Source organism: Staurois parvus, unplaced genomic scaffold, assembly GCF_062004578.1.
Source record: "Staurois parvus isolate SC_StPar_1 unplaced genomic scaffold, SC_StPar_1.0 ptg001076l, whole genome shotgun sequence".
Classification (NCBI taxonomy): domain Eukaryota; kingdom Metazoa; phylum Chordata; class Amphibia; order Anura; family Ranidae; genus Staurois; species Staurois parvus.
The window spans coordinates 139,638-157,225 of record NW_028318872.1 but is presented as its reverse complement, the minus strand read 5'-3'; the positions used below and the strand labels follow the sequence as shown (position 1 = coordinate 157,225).

The 17,588-nt window shown below is 50.3% G+C and overlaps 1 protein-coding gene across 1 annotated transcript; it reads left to right on the top strand.

Moving 5' to 3' along the window:
* Positions 1 to 16,402: 16,402 nt before the first annotated feature.
* LOC149440528 (E3 ubiquitin-protein ligase MID1-like) lies at positions 16,403 to 17,379 on the top strand. Its single transcript, XM_089658490.1, has one exon. It carries the CDS (start codon positions 16,403 to 16,405, stop codon positions 17,375 to 17,377), a length of 975 nt encoding a protein of 324 aa, XP_089514616.1. The 3' UTR covers positions 17,378 to 17,379.
* Positions 17,380 to 17,588: the final 209 nt, after the last annotated feature.

Below are 17,588 nucleotides of genomic sequence, written 5' to 3'. Positions count from 1 at the left end.
TTCTGTCTGATCTTCCTCATGCACTGTGGAAGGGTGGGCAACCATAGGGTTTATCCCCCGAAGTTCTGCCTGCAGTGACCATTAGAAAATGCAACAAAGAGGTTCTCTCAGATTGCGTCCTCAAATGGGGCATGTTGGGCTCCCTCTGGGATGGTGGCAGTGGATCCTCCAGATGTTCTCCTTGAATTGGGTGAAATGTTCCTTTGAATTTCCTCTTCACCACCAGTACCCCAACCCTTCTCCACCACACTACCATCGCACCAATCCTCCTCCTCATCATCAGAACCCCACCCTTCTCCTCACTGCCAACACCCCAACAATCTTCCTTCTCACCATTCTCACCAGAAGTGCATATTACATTTGCCTCAATGCTAGCACCCCAACCATCCTGCTCCTTGTATTTCTCCTCTGCCACATGCTGGGGAGGGCAGAGATGGCCTTCTGGGCTGAGTAACATGACCTTCATGGCTAAATAATGGCAGCTGAGTACAGGAGTGTATTTATAATTTGTGCTGCCCTAGGCAACACAAAAAGATCTGCCGGCCCCCGCCACTTGCCGTCCACCAGCCACCCATCTGAGACTCCCCCGCAGACCACGGCCTCTGTGACCCACCCCCAATATCTTCCGGAGAGAGACTCACCATCACAGTAGCTCCCTTCCCAGAGTCTCACGGCTCCCCTCACTCTGCTCTGCCACCCAGCCCAAGTGCCCAGAAGAACCAACATTCCTTCATCCTGGGGGGCGGCGCTCCGTTCACTATGCTCTGCCACCTGAGACTCCCCTGCACACCACGGCCTCCGTGACCCACCCCCAATATCCTCCGGAGATAGACTCACCATCACAATAGCTCCCTTCCCAGAGTCTCACAGCTCCCCTCACTCTGCTCGGCCACCCAGCCCAAGTGCCCAGAAGAACCAACATTCCTTCATCCTGGGGGGCGGCGCTCCCTTCACTATGCTCTGCCACCTGAGACTCCCCTGCACACCACGGCCTCCCTTCACTATGCTCTGCTACTTAGCTGCGGTGCCCAGGAGAACCAGTGTCCTTTCTTCTCCAGTATCCCAGGAGAACCAGTGGAGAAGAAGAACCAGGAGAACCAGTGTCCCTTCTTCTCCAGTGTCCCATCCCCTTAAAAATTGCCACCCAAGGCAAACACCTTGTTTGCCTCATGGCAAATACGCCCCTGCTGAGTACCTGACACAATGCTGTAGAATAAAAAGGGTAAAAAGGATGTTTGGAAAATCTGGCATGAAAATTCTATAATTGGGCTGATTTGGGGATATTTTTTTTTCTAGCCATCCTCAGCAGCACTGTAGAGGTCTGTGAACTGGCCTTGAGGATAGCATCTTAGAAAATTCTGTTGACTCCATCCCAGGGGCAGACTGACAACTCATGGGGCCCCCGGGCAATAGGGGATCATGGGGCCTCTGTGTCCTCACCCACATTCAAACCACACCCAAAAAAGCCTATGAAAGGTACCAGGGGTATCTCATGGGGCCCCGTACAGTACCCAAGTGCCCGAATGGTCAGTCCGCCCCTGCTCCATCCAACAAGCTTATCCAGTATTACCACTCCCATTGGAATAACAATATCTGAAGTCTAACTTAAGACCCCTCTATGCGCCTGTTCAAGTGCCCCTCTGTAAAATCTCCCCCTCAGTCAGGTCTCCTCTGCCATTATTATCCTTGATTGATCCAGATTGCATCATATATTTTTCATGAAAGTGATTGGATGGAACTCAAGCCCTCTCTGCTATGAATCAAAGGAGAATTCCTGCCTGCAGTCATGATGTCTGCAGATTGCTTTGAAGATCTCCAAGTTCATTAAATGCTATTTTTTTGACATCACACATGGACCTTTCGGCCATCAGAGTTACCCAGTCAGCATACAAAGATGCACTGTCTGTTAACTGGTCCCCATTAACTGGTCCCCATTAACTGGTCCCCACCTTATTCACCTTAACATATGGCTTTAGCATACTAATAAAGGCACAACAGGTAGCACCCTCTTCCTCAGAGCCAAGGAATTTGGAAGAAGGTGCTACCCTTGAAACCCGTAAGCCAGTTGGGATCCAGGTGGTATCCTCCCAAGCCTAGGAGGACGCAGAGTGGACGGAGTACTCTGACACTTTGACAAGCTTTGTCTATCACAGCATTTGTGAGTAGATTTATTTTCCTTGACCAGGGGACTAAAGATGGTTTGTAAGTCCCACTAAACCAATACCTACCCCCCATCCTTAACCTAAGTAACCACACTGACAACAAATGGAGTTAATGGCCCAAAACCGGCCTTTTATTACAACCATCAATAAATAACATTTTTTAAATAACAGAAAACACAATATAACGTACGTTCTTTCAATGTCCCAATAGGCATAAAAAAAACAAATACCTGCGTCCTGCTTAACTAGGCCTCCAGCCGCAACATCACCAACTCGGAGACACCACCGTAGATACCCCCACCAGAACTGGAAGCCGTACCTCAGACGGGTTCCTACAAAGTGCCTTTTCTTGTGCTAACATTAACCGAGGACCTTGCACCCCGCCGGACGTCTCCCAGCACCAATATGGCACAACCACCACCAAGACAAACCATCAAACAACGGGCGGGAGGGAGGGAGGTTTGCCTTGTGAAAACTCTCTTCAGACTGAAAAAAACCCTGCCACACCCTGTAAGACCACCCCTGCCACACCCTGTAAGACCACCCCTTCTGGCTCCCCCCACTCCTTCCTTAACTATTTTTAACTCCCCCTTATGCTAATGGGACTCTGCCTCTCCCAACCCCCTTTAACCCCTGTCATGCCGTCCCTTCGTTCAGGTCTTCTTTCTTCTTACTGCGGGTCTTCCTTTATCAATAAATATTATATTGGGATAATGCGCTTGGCTGGTGCTCCCTCTCTATCTCGTGTATTTATGGTATGCGTCTAGGGCTTCCCCAGTCCTGAGAGGGCAGCAAAGCATGGCATGTCCATATTTCCCTCCAAGAAGATGCGTATGAAGAATTGATGTCAGACCACTACACTCATGCCCAGGAGGGATTTTATCTTGTTTTGGTTATCAAAGGTCACAATTCTGGGGTGAAGGACAATGGTGAGCTTGGTATGCCAGGTTGGAGAAGTCCTCAGTATTTCCTCAAGGAAGGATGTGATTCACTGGGACCCAGCTGAGGGTGAGCCCCAAGATTGGACAAGAAGCCTTGGTGTGATTAAAAAAAGAGTAATTGTGTGTTAGCCTAGAGAAGACCCCTTTTTGTAACCTTCCATTTATAAACCCAACATTATTTTAAGACAGTGGTCTCCAAACTGCAGTCTGTGGGCCAGATTTGGCCTTTGCTTGCTTTTATCTGGCCCTTGGGACACTATTTCATCCACTGATACCATTAATGGGACATAATTTGGAGGGGAACAATTCCTCCCAATGACACCAACAATGGGATACAAATTTTCCCAATGATATACAACAATGGGGCCCAATGACACCAACAATGGGGCACAATTTATCCCAATGACATATGTTACGGGAGTGACTTTTGGGGGTGGGGGGACCCCTGTATCAGCTCCCCAGAGTCCTCTTATGTGTAACCCACCCTGTGCCTGTTAGGGGTACAGGGTGGTTTGTCCTGATATTGTGTGGACATGTATAGGTTGGGTGTGGGGGTTGTCCATTCACTGCCACATGGTTGCCCATTGTTTTATTGTGTCTTGCTTGCCAGCAAACTATTATGGGATGTATGTGTTCCCCTATTGTCTACTGCCAAGTGGTGTATCCCATTGTTCTATTGTGTGTCTTGGTTTGGTGGGGGGTGTTTCCAGAAGCTCTTCCCTCCTGATGGGATGACCTGCTGATGTGTCTCCTGTTCCTGGTTGTATTTCCCCGCCCTGTGTATATAAAGCAGTCCACTTCCTGTCTTAAGAGAGTCTGGTGCTGTCTATTTCCTGTATGATCAGCGGTGGGATTGTGGATCTGTGTTCGGACAGGGAAGCGGGAGTCTATCGGAAATACCCTGGTGCAGTCGGGGTCCGGTTCCGTTACAACATACAACAGTGGGGCACAATTCCTCTCACTGACACCAAAGCAGGGGCATTTTTTATTTCCTACTGACTTCAGGACCTTTTCTCTACTCCCATTGGCCACAGTCCAGCCATCTTAAGTGTGAAGGACAGTAAACTGGCCCTTTGTTTAGAAAGTTTGGAGAGCCCTGATTTAAGATCTAGTTGTCCTTCATTAGAATCAAGGTATCTCCATTTTTTTTTTTTCAATTGCTGTCCCCCCGAGCAGTGCACAACTCCCAAGGCCTTTTATATAACAATCTTTTAACTATTAGTACTGAAAAAATTCAGAATGCATTTTCAAGATTTGCTTCCAGTAGACTTCAGGGGCATTTAGCTTTAAGTTTGGTATGTTTGGACTTTATGATGGTGTGATGGACCGCCTGTCACCCCGATCGGGTGATTCCATCAGAGAACTGGTTCCTCTCTGCGGAGACACACGACCAAGGTATTATAGCCGGGCATCGCACCCAAGACTAGGCGACGGTAGCTTAGGTGCAAAAACTGGAACTCTTTATTGAACAGAAATGCAGCTATTATACACTTCAGAAATAGGGGAAGTCCCCACATGAACAATAAAACAAATATTGCACATCAGGATAAACATTTCACACTGATTAGGTATGAGCTTGATCTCATTAACCTAAACAGTGCAAACAGTAAAAAGTACAGCCAACAGCTAACAGTGATCTAATTAACAGCCAGACACCCAAACCAGCCAAGGAGCCCACCCCAGACAGCCTGGCACCTCCAACCCTGAATACAAGTCCATTACACAGGCTGCCTTTCAGGTGTTTCCTTGTATAATCCGTCCATCGTAAGACAAAACTCATACAATATTTCAACAGTCTGAAAAAGTGGAATTCATCTATCATAGATTTCTTGAGGGAGATTGTTGATAAATATTTCTGTCCCAGGTGGAGGAGCTTCTCCACCCCAGTCTGCAGGAGGGCCGCCATATTTCCTCTGACCATTAACCTGTACAAGATTATTATTACACCTTTCCATCCACTCCAGAAGGGAAGCTGTATTGTCTTTACTCAGAGAATTAATCCAAGCCTCGCTCTCGGCGTTCATCATGTTTAGAGATGAGCGAAGTATTCAAAAATTCGATTCGACTGATTCGGCGAATTCGTAGAAAAATTTTGATTCGAGTCGAATATATTCGCTGTGAATTTAACTTAAAAAAGGGTTTTTCTAGGCTTCAGAGAGACTTAATATTAGTGCAGAACACTGTACCTTTAATTTAAATGCCCTTGGAGTCTGCTGGGGAAGAGAAATAATACTGTCAGTCAGTATGACATGCAGATGAGTGCCGTCGATCTTAGAATCACCGCACACTTCACTCATTTGGCCAGTCACGGGGCCAAAACCAGAGTGTGGAGCCACAGTGTGGCGGTGGAGGCAGCAGCAATGGGAGGCCATACAGCACCCTATGACAAAAATGGAACCCACCAGCAGTGTGAGGAGACCTGAAAGTGGCACATGGCAGAGTGTGGCGATAGAGACAGCAGCAATGGGAGGCCGTACAGGGACCCATGACACACTCTGGACCTGGCTGCAGCATGAGGAGGCGGTACAGGGGCCCATGGCAGATTACGGGCCTGGCAGCAGCATGAGGAGTCGGTACGGGGGCCCATGGCAGATTACGGGCCTGGCAGCAGCATGAGGAGTCGGTACGGGGGCCCATGGCAGATTACAGGCCTGGCAGCAGCAATGGGAGGCCGTACAGGGACCCATGACACAATCTGGACGTGGCAGCAGCATGGGGAGGCGGTACAGGGGCCCATGACAGATTACGGGCCTGGCAGCAGCATTTGGAGTCGGTACGGGGGCCCATGACACACTCTGGACCTGGCAGCAGCATGAGGAGGCGGTACAGGGGCGCATGACAGATTACGAGCCTGGCAGCAGCAACTTGGACAGGAGGACGTTCAGTTTCTGCACCGTCTGGTGCGTGCTCGCAAACTGTTGTCTCTTGGAAACGGATTCCAAGAAAGACTGCTGACGGAATCCGTGAAGAGGAGTAGCAGGAGAAGGAGCATCTGAACGAGCGGAATATGCCAACAAGCGACAACAGGGGCCCATGACAGATTACGGGCCTGGCAGCAGCTATGGGAGGCCCGTAATCTGCCAGCACCCTATGACAAAAAATGGAACCCACCAGCAGTGTGAGGAGACCTGAAAGTGGCACATGGCAGAGTGTGGCGATGGAGACAGCAGCAATGGGAGGCCGTACAGGGACCCATGACAGACTCTGGACCTGGCAGCAGCATGAGGAAGCGGTATATAGGGGCCTATGGCAGATTAGGGGCCTGGCAGCAGCTATGGGAGGCCCATAATCTGCCAGCACCCTATGTCAAAAAATTCTACACACCAGCAGTGTGTGAGGAGACCTGAAAGTGGCACATGGCAGAGTGTGGCGATGGAGACAGCAGCAATGGGAGGCCGTACAGGGACCCATGACAGACTCTGGACCTGGCAGCAGCATGAGGAAGCGGTATATAGGGGCCTATGGCAGATTAGGGGCCTGGCAGCAGCTATGGGAGGCCCATAATCTGCCAGCACCCTATGTCAAAAAATTCTACACACCAGCAGTGTGTGAGGAGACCTGAAAGTGGCACATGGCAGAGTGTGGCGATGGAGACAGCAGCAATGGGAGGCCGTACAGGGACCCATGAGAGACTCTGGAACCTGGCAGCAGCATGAGGAAGCGGTATATAGGGGCCTATGGCAGATTAGGGGCCTGGCAGCAGCTATGGGAGGCCCATAATCTGCCAGCACCCTATGTCAAAAAATTCTACACACCAGCAGTGTGTGAGGAGACCTGAAAGTGGCACATGGCAGAGTGTGGCGATGGAGACAGCAGCAATGGGAGGCCGTACAGGGACCCATGAGAGACTCTGGACCTGGCAGCAGCATGAGGAAGCGGTATATAGGGGCCTATGGCAGATTAGGGGCCTGGCAGCAGCTATGGGAGGCCCATAATCTGCCAGCACCCTATGTCAAAAAATTCTACACACCAGCAGTGTGTGAGGAGACCTGAAAGTGGCACATGGCAGAGTGTGGCGATGGAGACAGCAGCAATGGGAGGCCGTACAGGGACCCATGAGAGACTCTGGACCTGACAGCAGCATGAGGAAGCGGTATATAGGGGCCTATGGCAGATTAGGGGCCTGGCAGCAGCTATGGGAGGCCCATAATCTGCCAGCACCCTATGTCAAAAAATTCTACACACCAGCAGTGTGTGAGGAGACCTGAAAGTGGCACATGGCAGAGTGTGGCGATGGAGACAGCAGCAATGGGAGGCCGTACAGGGACCCATGAGAGACTCTGGACCTGGCAGCAGCATGAGGAAGCGGTATATAGGGGCCTATGGCAGATTAGGGGCCTGGCAGCAGCTATGGGAGGCCCATAATCTGCCAGCACCCTATGTCAAAAAATTCAACACACCAGCAGTGTGTGAGGAGACCTCAAAGTGGCACATGTTTGAGGCATGATTTATGGCGGATTTAGTCAGTTGTGTCAGGAACTGGTGGTTTGAAATCCAGACTAATCCACGCCTGATTCATTTTCACAAACGTGAGTCTCTCCACACTTTGGGTGGACAGTCGTGTCCTCCGCGGAGTTACAATACCTCCTGCCGCACTAAACACGCGCTCCGATGCCACGCTACTGGCCGGGCATGACAGCCTTTCAAGGGCAAATTCAGCTAGTTGGGGCCAAAGGTCAAGTTTCGTTGCCCAGTAGTCAAGGGGATTGTCTACCTCGGTTGGCAGGGTGCTGTCCAAGTAGGCCCAAGCCTGTTGTTTGAGGTCCTGCTCCAGGTCCACCTGATGCTGCTGCTGCTGCTGCGGCTGGTTAGTAGTTTCCTCACTGCGCTGGTGAAGAAAGCTACTCATCATCGACTGCAGACTGAGGCAGCCGCTGCTGGTGGAGCTGCCACTGCTCCTACCACCCCACCCCTCCCCTGCTGCCATGGCAGCGGAACGCGAGCGCACAGGGCCCACAGTGTCTGAGGATGGACGTTGGCGCACAAAGGCAGAGACCAACTGACTACATAGGTGGTTTTTATAGTACGTTATTTTGGCCTCCCTCTCAGCAGGTGTGAAAAAGGCCACCATTTTGGAACGGTAGCGAGGGTCCAACAAGGTGGACAGCCAAAAGTCATCCCTCTGTCTGATGGTTATTATTCGGCTGTCGCTACGCAAGCAACCGAGCATGCTATGGGCCATTTGTGCCAAGGAATGCGAGGGACTCCCTGCCTCCATCTCCACAGCATACTGCCACGGTGCGTCTGGGTCCTCTGTCTCCTCCTCCTCCTCCTCTACCAGATGCTCCTGCTCCTCCACTCCTGTCCGCTGAGTGGAAAAACCACCCATTTCACTCAATAATTCCTGAGCACAAATGTCCTCCTCTACCTCCTCCTCTTCTTCCTGTCCTGCCCCCACAGGGGTCATGTGGCGTTGAGATCTGTGCGCCACGTCTACCACACCCTGACCAGCCATTGTTAACAGCATTTGTTCCAGGACGTGCAACAGAGGAATGACGTCGTTCATCCCATAGTCCTGCCGACTCACGAATAGCGTGGCCTCCTCAAAGGGCCTGAGCAAGCGGCAGGTGTCACGCATGAGCTGCCAATGGCTGACATCGAAGTTACACAGGGAGTACCTTTATCCGCTTGTAACATCAGGAAATCGGTGATGGCCTTTCGCTGCTCGTAAAGGCGGTCTAACATGTGTAGGGTTGAATTCCACCTTGTTGCAACGTCGCAGATCAGGCGATGCTGTGGAATTCCGTTCTGCCGCTGCAGCTCAAGGAGGGTGTGCTTTGCGGTGTAGGAATGGCTGAAATGCATGCAAAGTTTACGTGACATTTTAAGGATGTCTTGCAGTGGGATGGTGGATTTTAAGAACCGCTTGACAACCAGATTGAACACGTGAGCCATGCATGGCGCATGGCACAACCTTCCTTGACGCAGAGCAGACACCATGTTCTTTCCGTTGTCGGTCAACATGGTTCAGATTTTCAGTTTGCGCGGAGACAGCCATCTGTCGATTTCTCTGTTCATTACACTGAGAAGTTCCTCCCCTGTGTGACTACGTTCGCCAAGGCATACCAGGTGCAGAACAGCGCGACACCGTTGCGCCCTGCACATGTGATATGCCGGTCGGGTAATGGGACTTGGCACGGGGGTGGCGGCTGAGGACACGGCGGAAGAAGAGGTGGTAGAGGCGGACATCTTTGCCGGACCAAGGACGTGCAAACGTGGAGGCAAAAGCGGCGTGACCTGTCCAAGTTGCTGGTGCGGCTGTGACGGCACCACGTTCACCCAGTGGGCCGTAAATGACATGTACTGTCCCTGACCGTAGTTACAGCTCCACACGTCGGCGCTGCCGTGCACTTTGGCAGAGACCGACATGCTCAAAGACTGGCCCACCATGTCTTCTACATGTGAATGCAGGGCTGGCACTGCCTTTTTGGCGAAGAAATGACGGCTTGGCACTCTCCACCGCGGCGCGGCACAAGCCATCATTTCTCTGAAAGGTGCTGAGTCCACCACTTGGAAAGGGAGGGACTGCAGCACCAGCAACTTGGACAGGAGGACGTTCAGCTTTTGCACCGTCGGGTGCGTGCTCGCAAACTGTTGTCTCTTGGAAACGGATTCCAAGAAAGACTGCTGACGGAATCCGTGAAGAGGAGTAGCAGGAGAAGGAGCATCTGAACGAGTGGAAGATGCCAATGAGCGACAACTCCCCTCAGCAGAGGTGTTGGAGCCTTGACTGGCTGATGGAGGGCGATTGACGTCGGGTGACGGAGCAAGTAACGGAGCGGGTGATGGAGCGGGGGCTGGGGCGGGCAGAACCGCCGTATCTTTATCACGGTTTTCCCAGGCCACCAAATGGCGACGCTGCATATGCTGCCGCAACGCTGTAGTCCCAACATGGGCCCCCTGGCCACGCTTGACTTTCTGGCCACATAGTCGACATACGGCTACGTTTACTTCCTCGGGCGACTTGACGAAAAATTGCCACACCGCCGAGTAGGAAACTTTGCCCCCGCTACTCCTCACTGGCTGACTGCTACTTCCTCCGTGCACACCGGCACCACTACTGGCCGTGGTGGTAGGCTGCAGTGGAGCTGGTGCTCTACTCCGTGGCCGTTTGGCTCCACTGACACTGCTGCGACCCTGCTGCTGTCTCCTGGGCAACCCACCGACTGTTTTGCTCGCTGCCAAGCTGCCACCCTCTTCTCCTGATGATGCGGAAGAAATTGCCTGATGACGACGAGGCTGCCAAGTGCGATCAACCTCCTCATCATCAAGTAGGGTCCCCGCCTCACTACTAGCCCCCTCGGCTGCGTCTGGGTCAGGAGACAGACCTGTCTCTAGACCGGCTACCGAGCCACTCTCCTCGCCACTACTTCTTCGCCTGGCTGCTGAAAAGGCGGATGTCTCCCCCCGTTCCTGACCGCCCTCTGTTAGCTCTTCCTCACTGTACAGTGGGGCTGAGCCCACAGCATGCGATACTTCGCTTGGTGAGGGAACACCAAAGGACAGGGGCAGGTAGAGGACACGTGATTTCAGTGAGCTTGGTCCCGGGCCATGCCAACTAACGGTTGTGTCTGACGTACCCACCGACCGTTGGCTGTAGGTGTCAGAGGTGACCTGGGAAGAGGAAGACGACCGAGCCAACCAATCGACGACGGCAGGGTTGTCGGTGGAGACACGACCGCTGGATGACACCGGGAGCACTGGCCTCTGGCTGCGAATAGTGCTGCCTCGACCCCTTCCTCTGCTGCCACGTCTGCTCGCTCCTAAAACATTGCCTCCTCTGCCACTCCTCTGCATGTTGTCTGACATACTCTTTAATTAAACGATTATGTGTCCCTGAGTAACAATTCTGTGTCCCTGAGTAACAATTCTGTGTCTGTGCGAGTAACAATTCTGTGGCCCTAAGTAACAGTTCTGTGGCCCTCAGTAACAATTCTGTGTCCCTGATTAACGTTTCTGTGGCCCCAAGTAACAGTTCTGTGGCCCTCAGTAACAATTCTGTGTCTGTGCGAGTAACAATTCTGTGTCTGTGCGAGTAACAATTCTGTGGCCCTAAGTAAAGTTTCTGTGGCCCTAAGTAACAATTCTCTGGCACTCAGTAACAATTCTGTCTGTCCCTGAGTAACAATTCTCTGGCACTCAGTAACAATTCTGTCTGTCCCTGAGTAAAAATTCTGTGGCCCTAATTAAAGTTTCTGTGGCCCTAAGTAACAATTCTCTGGCACTCAGTAACAATTCTGTCTGTCCCTGAGTAACAATTCTCTGGCACTCCGTAACAATTCTGTCTGTCCCTGAGTAACAATTCTCTGGCACTCAGTAACAATTCTGTCTGTCCCTGAGTAAAAATTCTGTGGCCCTAAGTAAAGTTTCTGTGGCCCTGAGTAACAATTCTCTGGCACTCCGTAACAATTCTGTCTGTCCCTGAGTATGAATTCCGTGGCCCTAACTAGCGTTTCTTTGTCCCTAAGTAAAGTTTCTGTGGCCCTCAGTAACAGTTCTGTGTCTGTGCGAGTAACAATTCTGTGTCTGTGCGAGTAACAATTCTGTGGCCCTAAGTAAAGTTTCTGTGGCCCTAAGTAACAATTCTCTGGCACTCCGTAACAATTCTGTCTGTCCCTGAGTAACAATTCTCTGGCACTCAGTAACAATTCTGTCTGTCCCTGAGTAAAAATTCTGTGGCCCTAAGTAAAGTTTCTGTGGCCCTGAGTAACAATTCTCTGGCACTCCGTAACAATTCTGTCTGTCCCTGAGTAACAATTCTCTGGCACTCCGTAACAATTCTGTCTGTCCCTGAGTATGAATTCTGTGGCCCTAACTAGCGTTTCTTTGTCCCTAAGTAACAGTTCTGTGGCCCTGAGTAACAATTCTGTGTCTGTGCGAGTAACAATTCTGTGGCCCTAAGTAACAGTTCTGTGGCCCTCAGTAACAGTTCTGTGTCTGTGCGAGTAACAATTCTGTGTCTGTGCGAGTAACAATTCTGTGGCCCTAAGTAACAGTTCTGTGGCCTTCAGTAACAATTCTGTGTCTGTGCGAGTAACAATTCTGTGGCCCTAAGTAAAGTTTCTGTGGCCCTAAGTAACAATTCTCTGGCACTCAGTAACAATTCTGTCTGTCCCTGAGTAACAATTCTCTGGCACTCAGTAACAATTCTGTCTGTCCCTGAGTAAAAATTCTGTGGCCCTAAGTAAAGTTTCTGTGGCCCTAAGTAACAATTCTCTGGCACTCCGTAACAATTCTGTCTGTCCCTGAGTATGAATTCCGTGGCCCTAACTAGCGTTTCTTTGTCCCTAAGTAAAGTTTCTGTGGCCCTCAGTAACAGTTCTGTGTCTGTGCGAGTAACAATTCTGTGTCTGTGCGAGTAACAATTCTGTGGCCCTAAGTAAAGTTTCTGTGGCCCTCAGTAACAGTTCTGTGTCTGTGCGAGTAACAATTCTGTGTCTGTGCGAGTAACAATTCTGTGGCCCTAAGTAAAGTTTCTGTGGCCCTAAGTAACAATTCTCTGGCACTCCGTAACAATTCTGTCTGTCCCTGAGTAACAATTCTCTGGCACTCAGTAACAATTCTGTCTGTCCCTGAGTAAAAATTCTGTGGCCCTAAGTAAAGTTTCTGTGGCCCTAAGTAACAATTCTCTGGCACTCCGTAACAATTCTGTCTGTCCCTGAGTATGAATTCTGTGGCCCTAACTAGCGTTTCTTTGTCCCTAAGTAACAGTTCTGTGGCCCTGAGTAACAATTCTGTGTCTGTGCGAGTAACAATTCTGTGGCCCTAAGTAACAGTTCTGTGGCCCTCAGTAACAGTTCTGTGTCTGTGCGAGTAACAATTCTGTGTCTGTGCGAGTAACAATTCTGTGGCCCTAAGTAAAGTTTCTGTGGCCCTAAGTAACAATTCTCTGGCACTCAGTAACAATTCTGTCTGTCCCTGAGTAAAAATTCTGTGGCCCTAATTAAAGTTTCTGTGGCCCTAAGTAACAATTCTCTGGCACTCAGTAACAATTCTGTCTGTCCCTGAGTAACAATTCTGTGGCCCTAATAACGTTTCTGTGGCCCTAAGTAACAATTCTCTGGCACTGAGTAACAATTCTGTCTGTCCCTGATTATGAATTCTGTGGCCCTAACTAGCGTTTCTTTGTCCCTAAATAACGATTCTGTGGCCCTCATTAACAAGTCTGTGTCCCTGAGTAATGGTTCTCTGTCCCTAAGTAACTTTTCTCTGTCCCCAATTCTCGTTTCTGTGGCCCTAACTCTGTCCCTGTCCCTAATACAGAGCGGTCTGCCTCTGTTCAATAACTGCAGGCAAATGAAGAATTCCAAAATGGCCGCTATTTATAGCTCGACCATTACACAGTGCTGGCTGGCTGGCTGCTGATAGGCTGATGCGATCACATGTAGTTGAGGAATGCATTATGGGGCAGCGCGCCTTGTCTGCGTGCCTTCCCAGACATCCCCGCTCCGTCGCCGCACATGTCAGCCGCCATTTTCTGAAAAATTTCGATTCGCGCGTCCGAATTAGGCTATTTTTCGGATTCGGCACGAATCGAAATTTTTCCGATATTCGACTCGAATTCCACTTCGGATACTTTGATTCGCTCATCTCTAATCATGTTATCATCCATCGTCACAGACTGATCCGCTCATGTTGTCATCCATCGTCACAGACTGATCCGCTCATGTTATCATCCATCGTCACAGACTGATCCGCTCACGTTGTCATCCATCGTCACAGACTGATCCGCTCACGTTGTCATCCATCGTCACAGACTGATCCGCTCACGTTATCATCCATCGTCACGCACTGATCCGCTCACGTTATCATCCATCGTCACAGACTGATCCGCTCATGTTATCATCCATCGTCACAGACTGATCCGCTCATGTTATCATCCATCGTCACAGACTGATCCGCTCATGTTATCATCCATCGTCACAGACTGATCCGCTCACGTTATCATCCATCGTCACAGACTGATCCGCTCATGTTATCATCCATCGTCACAGACTGATCCGCTCATGTTATCATCCATCGTCACAGACTGATCCGCTCACGTTGTCATCCATCGTCACAGACTGATCCGCTCATGTTATCATCCATCGTCACAGACTGATCCGCTCATGTTATCATCCATCGTCACAGACTGATCCGCTCATGTTATCATCCATCGTCACAGACTGATCCGCTCATGTTATCATCCATCGTCACAGACTGATCCGCTCACGTTATCATCCATCGTCACAGACTGATCCGCTCATGTTGTCATCCATCGTCACAGACTGATCCGCTCACGTTATCATCCATCGTCACAGACTGATCCGCTCATGTTGTCATCCATCGTCACAGACTGATCCGCTCATGTTATCATCCATCGTCACAGACTGATCCGCTCACGTTGTCATCCATCGTCACAGACTGATCCGCTCACGTTGTCATCCATCGTCACAGACTGATCCGCTCACGTTGTCATCCATCGTCACAGACTGATCCGCTCACGTTATCATCCATCGTCACAGACTGATCCGCTCACGTTATCATCCATCGTCACAGACTGATCCGCTCATGTTATCATCCATCGTCACAGACTGATCCGCTCACGTTATCATCCATCGTCACAGACTGATCCGCTCATGTTATCATCCATCGTCACAGACTGATCCGCTCACGTTGTCATCCATCGTCACAGACTGATCCGCTCACGTTATCATCCATCGTCACAGACTGATCCGCTCATGTTATCATCCATCGTCACAGACTGATCCGCTCACGTTATCATCCATCGTCACAGACTGATCCGTTCATGTTATCATCCATCGTCACAGACTGATCCGCTCATGTTGTCATCCATCGTCACAGACTGATCCGCTCATGTTATCATCCATCGTCACAGACTGATCCGCTCATGTTATCATCCATCGTCACAGACTGATCCGCTCATGTTGTCATCCATCGTCACAGACTGATCCGCTCATGTTGTCATCCATCGTCACAGACTGATCCGCTCATGTTATCATCCATCGTCACAGACTGATCCGCTCATGTTGTCATCCATCGTCACAGACTGATCCGCTCATGTTGTCATCCATCGTCACAGACTGATCCGCTCATGTTATCATCCATCGTCACAGACTGATCCGCTCATGTTATCATCCATCGTCACAGACTGATCCGCTCATGTTGTCATCCATCGTCACAGACTGATCCGCTCACGTTATCATCCATCGTCACAGACTGATCCGCTCATGTTGTCATCCATCGTCACAGACTGATCCGCTCACGTTATCATCCATCGTCACAGACTGATCCGCTCACGTTATCATCCATCGTCACAGACTGATCCGCTCATGTTATCATCCATCGTCACAGACTGATCCGCTCTCTCCATGTGACCAGAGGCTGAACTGAGCTCTTTTCCATGCTCTGACCTGAAGAAACAGACAAAATCCCCAGTCTCCTCCATGGGTCACAATCAGTGGGTAGAAGGCTAGCCCCTAGTCCTCTCCAAAAGCCCCTGCCCCGGTTGGGTCTGTCACAGATGGGTTTGACAAACGCCCTCCAGACCAAACCAAGACATAGTCCTTCTGCATAAGGATTCCTGTGAATACAAGTCTCCCTCCCAGCCTTTACGTATGTAGGAATGTACAGAACGGGTCACACTGGTATTGGGTGTTACAGACTTTTACTTTGTATTTCTGCCTTCTGCTCTCAGCGATGGCGTCTTCTGATCTCAGGAAGGAGCTGGAATGTTCCATCTGTCTGAACATTTATACAGATCCTGTGATCCTGAAATGTGGACACAACTTCTGCCGGGTCTGTATTGAAGATGTGTTGGATACACAGGAGGAGACTGGAGGATATTCCTGTCCTGAATGCAGAGAAGAGCACCAGGAACGACCTGCACTGATCAGGAATATAACACTACGTAACATAACTGAGAATTGTCTATCTGCTCAGCCAGGCCAGGAGGACACCGGGATCTTCTGTACTCACTGCATTCACACTCCTGTACCGGCTGTGAAATCCTGTGTGATGTGTGAAGCTTCTCTGTGTGACAACCACCTGAGAGTCCACAGCAAGTCACCAGAACACGTCTTATGTGACCCCACCACTTCCCTGAAGACCAGGAAATGCTCCATCCATAAGAAGATCCTGGAGTATTACTGCACTGAGGACTCCACCTGTATCTGTATGTCCTGCAGGGTGGATGGAGAACATCAGGGACACCAGATGGAGACTCTGGAGGAGGCCTCTGAGAAGAAGAAGAAAAAACTGAGGAATGTTCTGCAGAAACTGGTGACAGAGAGAGAGGAGATGGAGAAAAGAGTCCAGAGTCTGCAGGAATGCAGGAGGAATGAACAAAGAAAAGCGGATGGTGAAAAGAAGGAGGAGCTGTCTAGAAAGATCCGTCACATTGAGGAGCTGTGTAACATGATGGATCCACTGACTGTCCTACAGGAATCAGGTGACTTGTGTGATACTGAAGATGGAGATGATGAAGACAGAGAGAGACATGAGAACCTCCTCCATGATGGAGGGGATGTAGATGTGGCTGAGACCTCACACACAGGTTTATCTGATATCCTGTCTGGGGAATGTACAGGCACACATGTCTATCCACAGTCTAGTACAAAGGATGGAGATCACACCAATGCTGAACTATCTGGGCCACACCAACCACCCACCTTCACCGAACAACACTTGCACCACCAGGCTGGAGGAGCAAATATTGGAGCTCTACAGCAAACACAGGGGCTGTCGGGGCTTACAGACATATCTCTAGATGTCAACACAGCTGGTAATTATCTACATATATCAGTTGAGAAGAAAACTGCATCCGGGACATTACATAGCCAGAATCTCTCCGAAACACCAAAGAGATTCCAGGGTCCTCAGGTGATGAGCAGTCAGAGTTTCTCCTCCGGGAGACATCACTGGGAAGTAGATGTTGAGGGGTCAGGGTACTGGAGTGTCGGGATGTGTTACCCCAATATAGACAGGAGAGGAGGTCGGTCAGTGATTGGATATAATGAGAAGTCCTGGTGTTTGGGGAGGTGGGGGGGTAATCACTACTCAGTGATACATGACAGTAATAAGATCCCATTACCCAGCAATGTCTCCATCAACAGAATCCGGATAGAACTGTATTATGAGGCCGGGTGGATCTCCTTTTATGATCTGTGTGACCCGATCCGACACCTCCACACCTTCACCACCACCTTCACTCAGCCCCTCCATGCTGTGCTACGTGTATGGAATGGTTCTATGAGGATATCTGGGGGAAAGTAGATGTGAGAACTCTACCCAGAGACTGGTGGTGTCATAGGAAGGAGAATCTGATTGATGGGGGCTCAGTTATATATGGCAGTATGAGGGATTCTGGTACCATGGAAGTAGGGAGGGATTCTGGTCCCATGGCAGTAGGGAGGGATTCTGGTCCCATGGCAGTAGGGAGGGATTCTGGTCCCATGGAAGTAGGGAGGGATTCTGGTCCCATGGC